At 35.4% G+C, this 20,463-nt stretch overlaps 1 protein-coding gene across 2 annotated transcripts in view; it reads left to right on the top strand.

Annotated features, from left to right (window-relative positions):
* The first annotated feature begins 19,184 nt into the window (after positions 1-19,184).
* Positions 19,185-20,463, top strand: part of LOC124642758 (kynurenine aminotransferase) — a 12,805-nt gene continuing 11,526 nt past the window's right edge. Inside the window, exons 1-3 of one of the 2 annotated variants that reach the window (XM_047181403.1) lie at positions 19,185-19,337; positions 19,467-19,625; positions 19,959-20,112. In XM_047181403.1, the coding sequence (XP_047037359.1) occupies positions 19,570-19,625; positions 19,959-20,112 (210 nt within the window). In that variant the 5' untranslated portion in view covers positions 19,185-19,337; positions 19,467-19,569. Of the gene's footprint in view, positions 19,338-19,387; positions 19,626-19,958; positions 20,113-20,463 lie in introns of those variants that run through there. The other variant, XM_047181395.1, reaches the window with a different exon arrangement.

The raw sequence follows: 20,463 nt of genomic DNA, 5'->3' as shown, positions 1-20,463 counted from the left end.
AATCAGAGTAGTAATTCCTATGGTAAGTTCTTTCAAGCTTACAGACTTAATATTCCCAGTAAGCTCTCTACAATCTCCTGGGTTTTACTGGGGACTGCCGGTGTGAAGTTATTTTACAACGAAAGCGAAACAAACCAACATTATATATAACCAGTTTTTGTTATTAGTAAAGATTATAACAGAAATATAAAAGGGTACAGAGGAGTGGTGAGATCCCCAAGGGTAAGGAAAATACTTTGTACAAAACATGGAGTCAGGAGAGATGAGCGGAGATGCTATACTGCATGTAGGTCAGGCGCCTTCTTTTTGGTCAAATTCGTACGGTGGGCATAACCAAAACGAGCAGTTACGAGTGAACTAACGAGGCTTTCGGATTCTTTGAGACATCTGCCAACGATTTTTTGTATTACAAAAAATGGTCGGGCTCAAAGAAGGCTTATAAGGGAGGAAAGAAAATACTCGTCCCCGATCACCCACATTTTGGCGCGCTACTTTCTTAGGCGATTTTCCGTTATAGCACCTCCGCTAGTCATTTTATTCTTCATGGTACAAACTATAATACTTAGGTACTTGCTGTCATAATAACGTAACACTGTGATATGACGTCACGAGTGAGTGGGTCATAGTTTGTTGTGACGTTTCATTAATGGAGATGTGGGTGGACTTTGAATTGTAATTTACAGGAGCAGATTATGTAACATATTACTCACCTAGTGTATAGTCCTGTAGTGGTACATATAATCTATACTAATATTATAAAGAGGAAAACTTTGTTTGTTTGTTTGGTTGTAATGGATAAACTCAAAAACTACTAGACCGATTTTAAATATTCTTTCACCATTAGAAAGCTATATTATCTGCGAATAACATAGGCTATATTTTATCCCGGTGCGGGCAGTAGCTCCCACGGGACGCGGGTAAACGGCTAGTATGTTTATAAATTGATGAAATTCCGTGTAAAAAACTGAAGGTTTATCGAGTTTTTAATAAAAAAGTACAATACTGTTTATTCGCATGAAACAGATTGCAGAGAGTCGCAAAATATGAATAATTTAAATGAAAATCTCCTATTTAAAGACGGTTAAAAATAGATCATGATGCAAAAAGATTCTCGTGCGTTCAATTCTTAATGAGAAAAGTAGGAAGGTACTCGTAGATATTCATATTAACCTGTATAAATACCCCATAGATTATACTTTACACTATAAATAAAATTGTAATGTAAATATTCATAAACCTGCACTTTCAAGCTGCAGGTTTCACGTTATTTACATGTAGTGTTAATTTGCTAAACCCACGCGTAAGGGTGAGGGCACATAGCGAGAGAACAGCGGCCAATGATATTACATATGCCAAAATTTAAAAGTGAGTTAACGTATATTTTTTACTATGGTAAGTAAGCTTAAGTTTTCTACATCTATATCATATTGACTAAACTATATGTTTAAAAAATACCACGACCAATGCAATGACGGGTGCAATGATCACCATACCGGGCTGCTAAATACAGAGTCACTGGTTTGATTCCCAGTTTGGTAAAAAATTGTATGAGGAGCATGTTTGTTTTCTGTAGTTTGGGTGTTATACATATTATATCTGTATTTATAAAGATAATATCTATACCTACTACTAAGATATACTACTAAGATATAAGGTATACTAAGACATATATTGTTTTGCATTGCACACTCGCTCCCGCTGTCGCTCCGCTTATCACATAGCTGCAGCCTTACCGATATTTACACTGTTATTGCGCTTCAAACTCTTGATGCGTAGAATCATAACCACTGGCCTGTATTACCTGTTAGATATCTATGTTTTTATAATAGCTGTCTAACGTACTTTCTTATCCATCTGGCTCTACAAATACCCTTCACTACTTATAATTATTTCTTACTTGAAGATATAGGCATTAAAAGTAAAGAAAATTAGTTCTTGAATAGACCAGGTTTACCGACAAAATAAACTAAAGCATTTTTTCTTGAAACAACTGTTTACTTTGAAAATTGAACGTAAAAGTTCATAGTAAATAGGTAGTTGTTGAAGATATCTGAGTCTAAGTTGTTGGTGCATTTGGACCTTAAACAGGCCAATGTGAGATGCCTTATCTAGAGAGCAAACAATTTATTAAGAGTATTTTCGTCACCATTGGTCATTGTTTTTAGTGGTAAAATGTATTTATACCTCTAAACACTCTGTCACAAATATCGGTAATCTTCAAAACAATATTTATTTTTGTAATTAGAACAGTAGGTCCAGCGTTTTGTCAGCCGCCCACAATAAATATCGCGTTAATTTTTATAAGGTTTCCACACCCGCATCAAAACGAAAACAATCACAAACGTTTGATTTAATCAAACAAAACATGGAACAAGGTATTATAATTTATTTCAGGCACGCAAATTATACGTAACGTTCAAACGGCTATTTATAGAAATTACGTATATACTAGCGACCTCTAGTGGTAGTTTACGTAATTACGTGTGGAAATTATTTGTGGCTGTTGTTGTTACGATGTGGGCGTATGGAAGTACTATTATGCTAGTAGTTTATATTGTGAAATGTAGGTATAATCCCTAATGAGAGAAACTATCGTGACCAGAATGGGTATAAATTATTTTCTGTTCATGGTTCCGCACCTAAAGTCCCGACTCTTTTACTGAGACTTCGCTGTCCGTCTATTCGTCTGTAGCACACCTTTGCCCAGGTTCATGAAGTACTAAAACGTCAAATCTACCGAGGACAGATGGAAGGGACTTTATAAATCCAGCAAATTGCTACCTACTCATATAAAAGTTTAGGTGACCACCATATAAAACTATGTAATTATACACTAGCCATCCCGTGGGAACTACAGCTTTTTACCGGGATAAAATATAGCATTATGTTACTCGGGAAGAGTTTACCTTTCCAACAGTGAAATAATTTTTTAAATCAGTTCACTAGTTTCGGAGCCTTCAGGGTACAAACAAACAACAACTCCGAGTAAAGGTAATGTGTAAATATTCGTACACACAAATATGTTTTTCGTCCGTTCGTGCGTGACATTGATACAACAAAGCCAGATAAATATAGGGATGCGAAAACATACAGCGGTTTTTCACCGGATATTTGCACAACTATTCAGAATACCGCGAATCTGGTGGTTGAAAAAATTGTATGTTTTCACTATGTCATTCAATATTTCGATACCAGTTTTAAACAGTCAAATATGCTACATATTTCTGACAGTCTCGAAAAAACATGTCTGTGTAGGTAACTGCCTATGTACAAGAATAACAATTGTTCTGATATGCATAGGTCTATAAGTCATTCTTATTATATGTATGGCCGGTCTTAAAATTATTTGAGTACAAGGTCTATGTCAACCTTATTATAAAGCCGGCCTTAAAAATGATTTTGGGTATAGACACTTAATTTGTATTTACTTTCATGCTACGTACTGTAGCCATCTCCCTATCCTATGTAGCAACAAATGAACAACAACTTAGAACAAAAATTAAAAATAATCTAACGAGAGTGTCCTTTCACATTAAAATACAAAATACCTAAATAACAAACAATCGAAGGCGTGAAAAGGTCAAAGGATTCAATATCATTCAATAATCTGATTATCGCATTCCTGAAACAGATTAAATGGATTCTTGTAATTCTTCCTCATTTGGAACAGATTTCCCAGAATTTCATTAAATACAATTTGAAGTAACAATATACAATAATATCCCCGAAGACATTTTTAGACTCCATTCAGGCAAATTTGGGACGAGAAATAGATATTAAGTACCGAATTAAATTCTATTTTTTTAACTGACTTGAAAAAAGGAGGTTCTCAGTTTGACGTGTATGTATGTAGGTTTGTTTGTGCGCGGCTATCTCACGATTGACTGAACCGGTTTTGATGCGGTGAAAACCGCCTATTCATAGTGTTTGTGAGACTTAGAAGAACTTTTTAAATAAGTCGGTTTTGTGATCAAATAAAATCTTCCTGTGTCAAAATTCTATGGCCAGTTTTCTTCACAAGACTGTGAAACTACCCAAGTTTTATTTACAAAGTACAACAATTTCACCAACATTACATATGCATTCTCCCCTTTGTTTAAGTTTTTGGTACCTTTATTTCACATGAGCCAATTCAAGAATGGAAAATCCTATTATATTAAAGCGAAAGTCTGTTTTTCTGGCGTTTACACCAAAGCTACCGAGCCGGCTAAAACCAAATTTGGTCCACGTCATAATATTTATCCAATTAACATTTTATCTATTTTTGCCCGGGTCGCTCCTTGGCAAAACGTTGGTACTCAGGTGCATCTGGTTAGACTGGAAGTCGACCTTAGCCGACCTGTTATCTCTTAAAATGTTCATATTTTATGTAAAATTCTATAAATAAGCGAATTCTTCATACATATAATACACCAATATTAGCTATGTGCAAACATTAGCTCACAAGGAACGGTCCCTTCTAAAAACTGACCTTTCGTGTATATTTGTAATTAGGAGGTCAATTAAGTAAAAAGGGTTTCGGATTCGTGATTACGTTTGCATGAATATTAATTATAAATAGGAGGGTGGACCTCCCGTTCAAAGAGGGCCCGTGAGACGTCAGTCAGGCTGAGGAGGGTGTTTAGTGAAGGCGACACGAGTTCGGTTTATTCTTTTTTGGCCACGTGTAAATAGCTTTTAGGTTATTAACAATTCAAACATCTTAGAAAAAGGGTAAATGTTGAATGAAAATTAAGTTGTATTAACGGTTTACGTTTCTTGAAAGAACTATGTACCTATGCTAACTTTTAAGGAATATAAATAGTAATTTTATATTTTATTAATATAAAAACTGAAATAGACAACATAGAATTAGCCCAAGTATTAAATTGCTCACTTAATGATTTAAACACAACAATGAAGATAAATAACTCCGATTTCACGATTATCTCGCAGAATATTAGAAGTGTCTATACAAATTTTAACGACCTACAACTAAACCTAGCAAAGTTACATTTCAACATTGACGTCATCATCCTAAACGAATGTAGACTGAATCCCAATAAAAATATTCCTCTATTAAGTAACTACTCGTCAGGTTACACTACTAAACATTTAAACAAAGCAGACGGGGTGGTCCTCTTTGTTAACAATAAACACAAATTTCAAATAAAGGAAATAGAATTAACTCACGCATCTTGTTTACAAGTAATCATAAAGCCAGATCTTATTATACTAGGTATATATCGTTCCCCGTCTAAAACAAATGCCGATGACTTTATAAACTCGTTAGCTCTCCATTAAACTACTATTTCCTCTAGTAAAAACATAATAATCACTGGTGACATCAATATACCTATAAATTTAATACACAAACCAGAAGAGCAATCACACAAACGCTCAAACAGACTCAATTATTTAAATATGTTAGCAATGCACGGCCTACTCCCTGGACACTCACTTCCTACAAGAGGAAATAGTTGTTTGGATCACTTCATTCTTAAGCTTAAGCCAAATAAAAAAACTGCTTTCATTGGAATTGTCGATACCACCATCTCCGATCACTCAATGGTATTTCTCAAACTTTCTGAATTAACAAACAGTCAGGACACAACCACAACTAAAATCAAAACAACCAGAAACATGGAAAACGCACTCGAAATTTTAAAAACTAACAACATTCAAGACCTAATGAACCTAACTAACCCCAATATCCTAACAGATAGCCTCATAAGCTTATTACAAAAATGTCTCATTGACAGTACTCTTTCTAAAAGAATCTCAGTGAAATGTAGAATGATAAAACCATGGATGACCATTGGCCTGTTGCGTTGCATACATAATCGTAACTATATTCAAAAAAAAAAGCTCAAATCCAACCCACACAATGAAATTCTAAAAATCACTTATAAGAGATATCGGAATTATTACAACTGCATAATTAGAAAACAAAAACGTAATTACGACCGCGACCAACTATACAAAACACACAAAAACCCAAAAAAGTTATGGCAAACAATCAAAGCAATCACCCGACGAAAACCACCCAAAACTGACTCCGCAGAACTACTAGAATCAGCCGCTATACTCCTTTTAAGGCAGTTAATAATGTAAACAAATACTTTTCAACAATAGGGAAGTGCCTTGCTGACAATATCCTAAGTACCCCAGTAAGACAGGCCGTTTTCGACCCCAACGTACCTACAGGAAATACGGATTCACCTGTTTCGTCTTTTGTGCTACTCAACTCAGACCCTGAGGAAGTTGCAGCTGTAATTAGGAGCTTAAAACCTAACAGTGCTACCGGCTGGGACAAAATTCATATAAACTTAAACTCCATAGTATTTGATAGGCTTAGTTGAGGTTTGAGAAATAACAATAACTCTAGGAGACATCATACACCTGGTCAGTAAAAATGAATAAGAATGAAACAATTTATTGAAAATTATCTTTATAAAATATGCTTTCGGAATAATCAGCAGTGGTGATTGGTGGATAATTTACGACTGCATCCTATCTACCAATCACAACGTCGCAATCGTATCGGAGTCGTTTCATATAATACCGTATATACAGCCATGATAAATTAGTAGTTAGTTTGTAGTTAGCTTCGTATAGTTTCGCGCGAAAATCTAATTTAGCGATCATGTGATGTAAACTTGCTCCCTCTAGGCTGGCAACACTGTTCCGAAAAGGTAATTGAACTTAAAAAGGCTTTTATAGATGAGTTTTAATTTTGTTCTCTGTGCTTGCTTTATGAATTTTTATGATAGGTAAATAATCAACGCTTTTTTATTGTGGCATAAACTCATTATATGCCTAAGAGTAAATATGCGCAAGACACAGTTGATTTTCTATTGTCTTATAATTAATATTACATTAGAATATTACAACGAAAAACGTATGAGCGTCAACTTCAAATTTTACTAACGTTAAAATTTTACCGACCCCTACCCCGTCGGTTACTTTGACCGTCGCAAAATTTGAAATTAAGAATATAATTCTGCCATAACGACCACGCAATGGTTATGCGTATGAGTATGACGTAGATCCAAGCTTACGGCTACGAAAACCGCGTAGCATGACGTGTGTCGCTACGCGTGCTACGGCGTAGCAGGGTGGTGTTAATAAAAGCGAAATGTACTTATGACCTTTTGTCGAATACGGTTAAATATTGGACAATATGTGGTAAAAATAAAATTTCTGCTTCCTAGGGAACTTTCATTTATTTATTTAGGTATCATTATTGGCACACCAACAGCCTTACACACGTAAAATACACCTATAAAAAAACCCGTTATTGAAAATCGCATCAAAATCAGATCATTAGTTTAGAAGATAGGTGGGAACATTACTTTGCACAAACGCACATCTCTCACCCTAAACGCATATACGTCGTGGGTAAAAAACAGAAAGCATAGTTATATTCAAATAAAATAAAAACTTAGGTAAGCACTAAAATACTGACGTTACGAAACAAAGCGATAATAAATCAGACATTATCTGTTACTATAATTTTAATATCCACCAAAAGTATCCACCAAGTCGGCTGAAAAACAGCACTTTTCGAACGTCAGCATTACATGAGACAGCCCCAAAAACGCCCACCCTTCACCACTTCCTATACGTTATTACTGTGGAGAAAAAGTGGCGCAACAAACTCCCCAGCAACACATCGGGTCTTTATTTCTTGAAAAAATGTAAATATTTACAATTTTAATGTCCAATGTCCAAGCTAGAATTTTGTTTCTTTCCACGTCAAATAACTTTGGTAGCATGACAAACTTATTTCGAGAATCCATTGCCCCTATTACACATTTGCGTAGGCTGTATAAGGGCTCTGTAAACCGCCAGTCAGGTAATAAACTTCATTATGTATTTTAACTTAAAACCTACGCAGGTATATTCCGAATTTATACCTAGATGCTGAATTATGAAAACATTGAACAAAATAAAAAGTGACTTCAATTATATAGGTAGGTTTGACAAACGCTGAAAACCGCGTCAAAATCGATTCAGCAAAACGGCAGATAATCGCGCAGATATAGAGGCCAAACTGAGAACCTCCTTTTGCAAAGTCAGTTTAAAACAGCATAGAAAATGCTCACTGAATTCAACCAAATCCCTTTAAGCAATTGAAAATACAAATAAATAGATATTATTATTTCCATTCAGGTACTTCATACGATATTTTTCAACGCCTGTTTGACTTTTATATATTTTATTAAAAATAAAAGTAAAGAGTAGTTTTCATTTTCATTGCAAAATAAGATATTAAACGGAAATGGAAAACGTGACTGGAATGAACACGGTCTTGTTACACGGTAGAAGACGAAACCGTGCAAAATATTATGTTTTATTTAAATTCTGATATTCATATATGTAGGTACCTTTCTTCAAGGAACTCACGTCGTGTGAGTATTTTGTGTCTTGGGATGTTGAGGACGAAATAGAAACAGGTAGGTGATGGTTATGATACTTTTTGTCTGTCAATAGAAATATTGCTAAGCAATACTGTGGACCATTAGGTTAAGTATTACATTATTATAGTTATGGCTACTGAAAAAATATCCTTTTAATCAGTGATAACAATCAGCGGCTGAACGAGTTGTAAAGTCCCTTCTTGTGAGATACGAATAATGATTTAAAAAAATCTATGAGATCAAAGAGAACTAAAAATCAAAAACTCCTTTAGGTAAACCGGTATCTCCACACACCGTTGAAGGACACCTACCAATTATTAAGTCCCTAATTTCCACCTGAAGACTAGATCACCACTGCTTCTATAAATAGGCATGACATTGCACGTGCTGCGGCCAGGCTCAGAAACGGCATTGACACGGAAATTGCAATGCTCGACGTACCTAAGCAATATCTGCAATACAAAATACATTCCTTGACAAAATAAATACTCAATCTATGAGATCAAATAAAATTGAAATAGACAAACCAGTATTTCCACCGTCGAAAGACAGGGACCATCGATGATGTAGTCCCTACTCCCTAATTTTAGTTTCTACTTGGACAGTAAAGCCACATTGCACACAACTATAAATAGGCGGAACATTGCACGTGCCAGGAATCGCATTGACACGGAAATTGCAATGCTCGATGTACCGGAGCAAATATTACCTGTACCTACTATAGTACAAAATCCACTCGTGCCTGTGTCAAGGGGTACGAGTAGGGACATTGAATACGAAGTCTGTTACGTTGACATACGTAAATGTTAATTCTATATTCTAAGTTAGGTGAAGATGTAGGAAAGTCAAATACAAGCTGTTGATTTGCACCCGTGCCATATTTAAGGTGGTAATTATGCTAATGATTCTCGACCCAAATCAATGAAAGAATTGGTACGTAATTTTTTTTCTTTAATTTTTTTTCGGAATTCCGTAAATGTCATCTAGCCTTATTTAAACTTGTCGCGTATGTTACTGGCGTTTAAACCGTGCTGCACCCTCACACATACGCAACGATCACTCATAAATTTCATGCATAAAATTGGATTACTTCGAAAATACCACGACATTACAATGACAAAAAAAGCAGTGCATATTAGTTATTTCCCATCTGCTGTAATTCCAATCGATTATTTACGTATTGTATATGTCCTCCTCCTGAACTATGGCACAAATGCAAACCAACACCTTGTATATAAGTCGATACCTATATTTACCTGCCTGCTTATGTATAAAACCAACTAAAATCAAACAACATTGCCTACTAAATGAGCATCTAATTTTATGTATTTTGGTGGGATATTGAAATAAGGAGACGGATGTACCTATGTAGGTTAACTTTCAATTTTGATGCAAAAATATTACCCTCGGACAAAAACGATATCAAGAAAACATCAATTAATGTCAGTAAACTTAAAATATAAACTGATTTCCCCCTTTTTCCCCATTATTTTCCAACCTGAGCTTGAAACCCCTCTAAAATCCTATGGTGACTTTGCATTACAATAGCATTTGATGAACAATCCAGTTATATCATATCAATTTATCAGTGGTTTAACCAATAAAATTCCAGTCTATCTATAAATAGATGCACACTCCACGTGGAAGCCTGGTAAACTGGTAACACAATAGAGCTGAAATTTAATATTCGCGCAATAAATGCAATGTTCGATATTCCTCTCATGTACAAAGGGGTTTTTTTCACACAGTATAAAAATAGGTCTCACGTGATTTTTAACCGAATTTAAAAAAGGAGGTACTCAGTTTGACCTACCTTCTATGTATGTCTGTGCGACATTATCTCACGTTTGGCTAAACTGATTTTGATGCGGTTTCAGCAAAGTATTTGGCAAACTTAGGAGAGATGTCTAGCTACTTATACCTACCTACCTACTATAAGTCGGTAGGTCTCTCTAAATTAATTTATTTCGGAAGAATGAGCATACGTGCATTTGGTTTAAAACCTTTATTATGGAAAAGGTTTACACAGATCATTTCGCTTGGTCAATATCCATAACTATTCCTTACACTTCAGGGTTCCAGACTCATTTACGAGATACACACTTTTTGACCTCCAAGCCGTCCTCTTTTACTTCTGAAAGGAATACTAACGAGTAGGCAGTCTGACTACTCAAGCCTACGCATGATGTGTCTTTAATGACGTCAAACTAGACCAGACATGTCTCATAGGGAATAAAGTCTGGCTAGTTGATAATGTACAAGAATTTCGGAGTGGTGGTTCCATATTATGTATGTGTTGCTAGACAGATAGGTAAGTAGGGCGATCCCTGGTCGCTCGTAAACTATGAGAGCTACTAAGTGAACGACAAACAGGTAGGTATACCTACGCTTTGAGTCTTCGTGTATTTAGATTCTGCAGGCACCAGAATTACTTATAGGCTGTATTGGATAAAATTCTGAGCTAGACACAATATAGGTAAATACTGTGTCTTATGTCAGTGAATGATTATAGTGGCTTACACAAAATTATATCGAACTAACTAAACTTTAGACATAAACCACCTAACATGTCTCCATTGTCTCCATATGTAATGAACACATTAACCTCCTTTGCGGCGCGCAGCCGTGTTAAAAAAACCTTCGATACATCAAAAGAAATACATACATTTAACAAAACCACCTTACATTTTCAATTTCCTATATTCCACACAAATTCGATTTATTACCAAAACTCGGTTATAAATGCTGTGACCTCATTTCTCTCAACACGCTTCATGTAGAATAGGTAAGCCGAATTAATTGTGAACCATAAATCTTCATATTGAATCTCCTTTGTTGGCGGCGCGAATAGTTGGCATAGTGATAGATTTGATACCTTTGCCTGTATTTGTGTAGAAAATTGACGATACATACGATACGATACATACGAGGCATACGGATATTTTACTATGGTAGCCAAAACATGTAGGTAATTTACTAGTAGGCAGCCCCGGATCTAGGGGGGGCAAGCCGGGGCCCATGCCCCGGGCGGCAAATTCAGGGGGCGGCAAAATCAGGCGGCTGCCTGATTTTAAATCCTACATCACAGAATACCATAATTGTTACCTACAGGGCCGTCTTAACCTATGGTGCAGGGTGTTTGTATGTCTCAGGGGCGCCCCACCACCAGGAAATTTCGAAAAAATTACACCCGTTTGATAAGGAAGTTCCATTGTATCATGATACTGACAAGCAAAGTAAAAAAGTCGCCTTCGCTTTGTTTAATTGATCATTTTGATTATTTTTCACTTTTAACATCCTCCAAATAAGTGAAAAAATTCTCGCTCGCTACGCTCGCGACTAAATGACAACGTATGTATTGTTTTTCTTTATCATTTTTATTGACGCACCGAATCAACGAATACAAATGGCACTCGCTCTAATCACGGTTTCTTTTTATTTGTACATAATTCCCAGTTTCATTTGTGAGTCTTCAGGGCCGTCTTAAGCTATGGTGCAAGGTGTGCGAATAACCCGGGCGCCTCGGTCTCAGGGGCGCCGCGGGACGCCCCTGTTTGATAAGGAATTTCCACATTGTATCATATGATACAGACAAAAAAGTCGCCTTCGCTTTGTTTGATTAATCGATCATTTTGATTATTTTTCACTTTTAACATCCTCCAAATAAGTGAAAAAATTCTCGCTCGCTACGCTCGCGGCTAAATGACAAAGTATGTACTATTTTTCTGATTGTTTATTATTTTTATTGACGCACCGAATTACGAACACAAATGGCACTCGCTCTTATTACGGTTTCGTTTTATTTGTACATAATTCCCAGTTTAATTTGTGAGTCTTCAAACAAATAATTTAAAAAAGTTCGTGGCTTTACAATGTACTTAGTCACTTAATATTGTGTCGTAGGCTCAAAAATTTCGCGCTCGCTCGCGCAATATTATACATATGTTACTTTCATAACTTCATGACTCAAATCCACGCTATATTACATTTTATAAGTCAAATGTAGCAAAAAATATTTTTTATGGAGTCCTCAAAAACAAAAAAGTTTGCGCTTCCGACTGCTTGTTACTTTACAGCGCTTTTTAAAATTTATTAACTTTTTTGTCCCAAAATTAAAAAATTTGCGCGCTTCTTTCGCTCGCACAAATTTTTACAATAATTGCATTATTCTGTCTCGACTTTTATAACTTAAACCTGGCCAACAGTTTGAGCCTACAATTATTTGGACACTTTTTTTTAAGTCATTTACCTACCAAAAAAATGACTTTCGTTGGTGAAAATAAACATAAGTAGGTAGGTAGGCGGGGCGGCATTTTTCAGTTTTTGCCCCGCCTAAAAAAAATTGAAGATCCGGGGCTGCTAGTAGGTATTAAGATGAATAACTTCTTAAAGATAGTGAACGGAACAAACACAGTAAATAACTTATTTATATCTCTAAAAATCTTGTTGCTATGTAACATAAGCCTCTTACAACATCAAAATCCCAATAAATAAAGTTTTACTCAACACAAGATCGTGTCGTACCCAACCAGAGGAGGCCTAAGTCCTAAGCCCCTAATTTTATTTACCAAACCTTCATTGAGTTGGAAAGGAGGTTTTCGCCCTTGTCTCTGATACACACTGACATCTTAGAAGCGCGGGAAAATCTTGCAATTTATTGTATAATCTAACTTAGCCTTTTATTGAAAATGGGTTTACAACCTTGGAGATTTTGTGGTTTTCATGGAAATTCTTTAAAACCACATTTAAACCTAGATACGTAATTATTGAAATGATCTTAACAATCTTCAAAATAGGTGGAATCTATCTTTGCACCAATTTTCATTAGAATCGGTTCAGCCCTTTTACAGTGAAAACATAATAAACAAACTAATTTTCGTTCGGATCCATAAAATACATTTTCATAACATAAGCTCTTAATATCATTGTGGCTCTTAATACAAGAGGTAGCTATTGAATTATAATAAAACTAATCGCCAAATTAAAAATAACTATTCATCTCGAGTTTTCAGCGGCAACTTCGCATAAATTATTTACTTTCAACAAAAAACCGTGCCGTGCAACCATTGACATATAACTATAGGGACAGGAAATGTCACGAAAAAAACCTGCACACCTACAGTCTGCAGTAGTAACTAAAATGGCTGCCATTACTAGGGTTGTACCACTACCGGATTCAACAAATATCGATATTGTATTCTAGTTAGAAGTACGTACGAGTCTTACTGGGTGCATAAAAATAACCGAGTATAAATAATTTCTTCGTCATAGAACTAACTATCACATTAACTTCACTGATACTAATAACCTCAACAACATCAACCAAATGGGAGGAGTCATTTCAGTAGGGTGATACCTTTGAAAAAAAAAAAAAACACAGGCAAAGTAATTATTTATTATTTCAAATAGCCCTATGAAAGTTCTTTCACGTCAGACTAGTTGCAGGGTGCCAAAGATTCGGTCTTATGAAGAAGAATCCGCAAGAAACGCCATAAGTAGATACTGTCTTAAAAAAATACAATAATTTACAATCGTTTTCAAGCTATTCAACGACTTTTGGGGACCTTCTTTGGGTGTCTGAAAAAAAGAATATTTCTTTAATAACGATTGAACGGAGAGATATACTGTACTAATAATGTAATTACATAGGATTTGTCTAACAAAAAAAAAAAAAAAATAACTATCTTAAGACTTACCAAAAATAATGTGGGAACAGAGTTGTCACGTAATCTTACGATATCCAGTGTTCTATTAAAACAACTATCTTCAAAGTGAAGCGAACAGACAAACCAATATTTATGTCTGGGATTAATATTTTCCTCACCAATAGCTTCTAACCATTTTGTCCTTAAATCATTTCGTATAGGAAACCTGCAAAAAATGTTTTTTTAATTAAAGAACATCAAAACTTGAACTTATCTATACTTTGATTATTTGTTTGGATTGCATAGGCTCTGAAACAAGTTGACCGATTTGAAAGCTACACTTTACCCGGTGGGCATAGGCTATTACTGTTCGGGTACGGAATTAGATCCATCGGAACGCGAGTAATACCGCGATGAAAAGATAGTACTTAAGTAAATAACAAAATAGAGATGTTCTATTCAACATAATACACAACTCTGAGGGCTCAGTGTCTTAGGAACAGTAACTTCTGTTGTTAAAATTAGTAAAAGCTGAATTATAAAAGTGAATATTATATCGATACAGTTATGACAACTGTACAGCACTATGCCAATATGACATGTTATTGTAAACAACATTTATTTCTAAATATAGCTTTTTATACAGAAATAAACTTAAATATTAGTACTTTCACCATCAATTCATGTTTCCGTAACATATTTTTTATCCAATGTGAATTAGTTTATGTAGAATCTAGCAAAAACTGGTTACTAACCTGTGTAAAGACAATCCAGCTTGATTTTTGTGCTTACTTGCACCACACTTCACGATACAACACGTAGACATACTCGTTGATAAATTCACTATTGAAATAGTAAAGTCTTAAAAGTAAACACGAGTGATTTTCTATAAAATAGCAAAAATAAGTCACGAAGAGCACCTATTTATTTTTACAAGTTTATTTTTATAATCTATTTCTACAATGTTATAATAATTAATTTTAATTTTAAATTTTAATACTTATCTTTAAACAAAACTAAAAATAAAATACTATATACAAAATATATATTATATAAACATAAAATATAAAAGAGCATCGATCAGGCGTCGAAGTATTCCTCCGCATCACTGTCCTCCGGAAACGTGCCCAGAAGACTGGCTGCATTGCCACGTTGAATGGCAATGCTAATTCTTTGTCCGAAGAATAAGCCAGCCCTCTGGTCACGCGAAGCGTCGACAAGCCTTTTCGCGATGTCCTTATAAAGTAACCGCGTACTCGGGCCCCATGGTCCGAGCGTTTCGACCCCAAATGGCTCAAAAGTATAGTTCCCAATAAGGTTACTATACTTGCGCCGCTTGGTGGTCTCTGCAGAAGCAGCAGCCGCACCAGCATGACCTGCCGTGCAGGGAAGATGCGATGGCGCCAGGGTGTCGACGCACGTTGCATCCCACACCAAGGGCCTACCCAACTTCCATGGCAACAACGTCATACCATCTGGCCTCTTTCCATCGTCACGTACCAGTCCATTAGGCTCTAACACGGCTGGCACGCCGGCGGTGGAAAGAGCACGACGGATAATGTCGTTAATGCTGGCATGCCGTGCAATACGACCAGCACTTCTGCAGCACGACAGACCATGGTGCCCGAGGCTGTCGACGGCTTCACCGCAATGGCAGCGATGCGGAGCAACACAGGGAGCGCCTAACCGTAAGCATGTAGCGATGCGGAACGTTGTGTCATCCAGCATAGTGCCTATGCTAGATGACGGGATCGCCTGTAACCAGAGGCCCGACTCCCACTCTCCCACAGCCAACAAACGGGCACGCTCAGCAGCACTATTACACGTATTTAATAGATTATTCCGTATAGTGCTACAGAGCGGCCCGTCCCATTGTCTCTGAGAGCAGCGGTTGCCGGGCAAATCCGTATTGGGAGTTTGACTACCTATTTGACAGCACAACTACCATGACATATGTACCAGATATGGCACCTACAAACAGGAGGATATCAAAAGTAAATGTCACCATTTCACGCAACCACAAAAATATTGTTGTCCCTGTTTTCAAATATAATTATCTGCTTAGAAAGAGTGAGAGAGAACTATGTTGCATAGTTTGTTTCATATTTCGTCCATATTTATATAACTATAGATACGTCAATAACAACACGGCGTCTCCTTATAATTCTAAGCTCGATGCGTGCAACACATTGACATATAACTATAGGGACAGGAAATGTCTATGAAAAAAACGTGCATACTGCAGAAACTAAAATGGCTGCCATTACTAGGGTTGTACCGCTACCGGATTCAACAAATATCGATATTGTATTCTAGTTAGAAGTACGTACGAGTCTTACTGGGTGCATAAACATAACCGAGTATAAATAATTTCTTCGTCATAGAACTAACTATCACATTAACTTCACTGATACTAATAACCTCAACAACATCAACCAAATGGGAGGAGTCATTTCAGTAGGGTGATACCTTTAAAAAAAAAGCACAGGCAAAGTAATTATTTATTATTTCAAATAGCCCTATGAAAGTTCTTTCACGACAGACTAGTTGCAGGGTGCCAAAGATTCGGTCTTATGAAGAAGAATCCGCAAGAAACGCCATAAGTAGATACTCTCTTAAAAAAAATACAATAATTTAAAATCGTTTTCAAGCTATTCATGAGAAAGTTATATAATGCAAATGGAGCTAATTATGTATTAATCGATTGTACAAAACAATTTAGTGCTAAGAAAAAAATATTTATACAATTCGAAACCTATATTCGGTAACTAAGTTCTGAAGCAAATATTGCAACTTGCATTCCGATTTGCTCGTCTGTGCGGAAGCACTGCCGTGCCCGTGATCGCCGTAGAAGCATCATGTGAAGATAAAAAGGCAAAACATATTATTTTCAATAAAATATGTCTTTAAAATCCTGAATTTTATAATACGCCTTTTTAATCAAAATGTTTTTAACTGCATTTTAAAACTTTTTATCTGTAAAATGAAGGATATATATATAAAAACATAAACTATTCCCTAAAAATATACACATATATTCGGAACGCAACTAAAACCGCGAGGAAAAGCTAGTATTTAACTAAAGAACAAAATAAAGATGTTTTATTGAAAATAATACACAACTCTGAGGGCTCAGTGTCTTAGGTTAAAATTTGTAAAAGCACACTTATTAAGTGGATAATATATCGATACTATTATGACAACTGCACAGCACTATGCCAATATGACATGTTATTGTAAACAACATTTATTTCTAAATATAGGTTTTTGTACAGAAATAAACCAAAATATAAGTACTTTCACCATCAATTCATGTTCCCATACATATTTTTTATCCAATGTGAATTATTTTATGTAGTTTCTAGCAAAAATAGGTTCCTAACCTGTGTAACGACAATCCAGCTTGATTTTGGTGCTTCCTAGCACCACACTTCACAATACAACACATAGGCATATTCGTTGATTATTTCACTATTGAAATAGTAAAGTCTTAAAAGTAAACACGAGTGATTTTCTATAAAATAGCAAAAATAAGTCACGAAGAGCACCTATTTGACAGCACAACTACCATGACATATATGGCCAGATATGGCACGCACCTACAAACCGGAGGATTTCAAAAGTAAAATGTCACCATTTTACGCAATCACAAAAATATTGTTGTCCCTGTTTTCAAATACACTTATCTGCTTAGAAAGAGTGAGACAGAACTATGTTGCATAGTTTGTTTCATATTTATATAACTATAGATACGTCTAAAACAACACGGCGTCTCCTTATAATTCTAAGCTCGATGGTGCAACCATAGATGTAATAAAATAAACAAGATTGCGCACGCTCAAAATATATATTTACGAAAATGAACTCTATTCCAACGCAATAAGGTGCTAAATTTGTTGCATAATACACAGAGGCAAATCCGAGCCGAGAGGGATAGTTAGAACGGAGGCCATTTGTCTCTTTCTAACACCCTGCCAGCATAAAAAAATGTTGTGATCAACAGTTTTGTCTTCCCAAAAAAACAATTGAATCACATATTTTTTATCCTATTTTAACAATTGTAAGTCAACAAATTAATAAAAATCGCATTAATTTATTATACGAATAAATTATTTATATAAATTATTATTCTTAAAACATAAACAACATAATTTTTTATTCTGTTTTTTTTTTTTCTAGCGGTAACCCTGACCATTCTTGGTGCGTAATCAGCATTTAAAATAATTTTGTTTATATTGTTTGTATTAAATCAATTTAAACTATTTAAATGGTGAAAAAGTGTTGCGTTTATACTTGTAAAAGAGAATCCTATGGTGGTTGCAATATATCGTTCCACAGATTAGCTAATAATAACATTTTCGTAAACCAAACAACTAGGGTGCCCATGAATTCTTGTAATGAGTGAAAATATGGGTGATGGATTTTAAAACTGTTGTACTATTGTTATAGCTTCCCAAAAAATGAAGAAAGGCGATATAAATGGCTCAGCAGTCTATAAATGAAGTAGAAATACAAAAAAAACAGTCTTCACTTCGAATCTTCCTGCTTTTATACTGCTAATTCCCGCTAATTATTAAAAGCCTTTATAAGTATCTTAAGGTCACAAACTGCGTAAGTTAAAACTTCAATACCAATCTGCGTTTAATAATCTTAGCAAATTCGGATTTGTCTCACATAGCTTAATCTCATAGTCACCCTATTAGAAAGGGACAGACAGCCTCCGTACTAACTATTTCACTCGGCTCGTTTTTTGGGTTTACGTGCGCAGTCCTGTTTACTAATATTATGTCTATGGGTGCAACAAAACAACAGAGTCTAGCAACACTCAACAAAATACTGTCATTTTGAAATAAATCAAATCGTTCTGAAACCGAAATCGCTGCCTATCAAGATGCAGCTCTTCCTACTTCAAATTAAAAACTTCCAGAGGACAGGAGTTTCTGTTGGTTAGTTTTCGCAGGTAACTGGAACTAATCATCTAATAAACATTCATTCGTATCGTATCCCACCCTCAGAACAGAACACATTAAAATAAAACAAAACCAAATATAACTAAACTACAAAATCTAATCACAGTCTACAGTGTAGGCACAAGCAACATTTTTTTGCCGGTTTATTTATGTTGACTGTGACGTCTGAACAACTACAAAGATTACATAAACTTCTAATCACGGCAACATAATCAAACGGATTTTATGTTCTGTGACTCTGTGATCAAACATGTGATTGATACTGTTTACTAATTTCGGATGAATACTGATTAGCTTCCTTCAAACCAATTAGAATTGAAGTAAGACTTTCTTATCATTTTAATTGACTTCATGACTTGACATTCCGGTCTATTTTTCTGTCACAATAGGTTATGTTGATTGCTTCTCGTTTATCTCGTTTATATATCTCGTATATATATGATGTTTAGGTTGGGGAGATCATTGTACGTGGCTGTGCGAGGCCTGAACGGTGTTGTGAGACCAGAGAACATTAAAAAAGTAGTAAGAAATCTGAGTTGTACAACTTCTTTGATGGCAGACAAATTCAAGTTACCTGCGCGATATGGAGCAGGAGAAAAAAGTGTCTGGTAAGTTGAATTTGGAATATTTATTTTTTAACTTATTACCCAGTTGTTAGCAAAGGCCTTGTTAATAAGTTATCATAATTGTTGTGTTTTATTGCTGTTACATAAGCAGCTTGAGAGAGTAATTGGCAATTATAAATGAAGGCTATTGTTAATTTTCATAAATGAATGATGAGCTTAGTTATTATGATCGGAATTAATGCACTTTAATATTACATACTTGAGTTTTTATCTGGTAAATATTAAACCGAAAGAATAGCCCGTTTCTTAGAGCTTATTTTAATTAAGTATTTATAAATAAAAGAATTTCTTAATTATCTTCCACCTCATTTTCAGGGTGGAATACATCCAACTGGCAGCGGAAATCAAGCCGGCAGTGAACCTCGGACAGGGCTTCCCGGACTATCATGCTCCCAAACATGTCACCAAGGCACTGGGAGACATTGCCACTGGTCCAAACCCACTCCTTAACCAATATACTAGGGGATTTGTAAGTACCTATAATCTTCTTGTATTATTTATTTTTATATTTATAAAAATATTAGATGAGGGTGTTATATTTCCAAGCTCTCTAGAGTGTCCTTCTATAGTGCAGGAATATCTTAAATAATTTTATTATTGCCAAGGCTAAAAGACTCACGCATAGGTACTTCAAGTAGCATTATCATCTTAATCTTTAGTTCATGCTACATAACTGTTCATGCATTAACCATTTTCTCCCAGTGTGATTTGCTTCAGAAACCACTTAATTAAAATACCTTCTAATCTAATGATGATTGCAAAATGTGCCTACTTACTACTAGACTACTACGACTATTAAAATTTGTTTTTTGTACATACT

Source organism: Helicoverpa zea, chromosome 2 (genome assembly GCF_022581195.2).
Source record: "Helicoverpa zea isolate HzStark_Cry1AcR chromosome 2, ilHelZeax1.1, whole genome shotgun sequence".
NCBI classification, from domain to species: Eukaryota; Metazoa; Arthropoda; class Insecta; order Lepidoptera; family Noctuidae; genus Helicoverpa; species Helicoverpa zea.
Note: the sequence above shows the minus strand (reverse complement) of the source record. Positions and strands in the feature narration are given on the sequence as shown.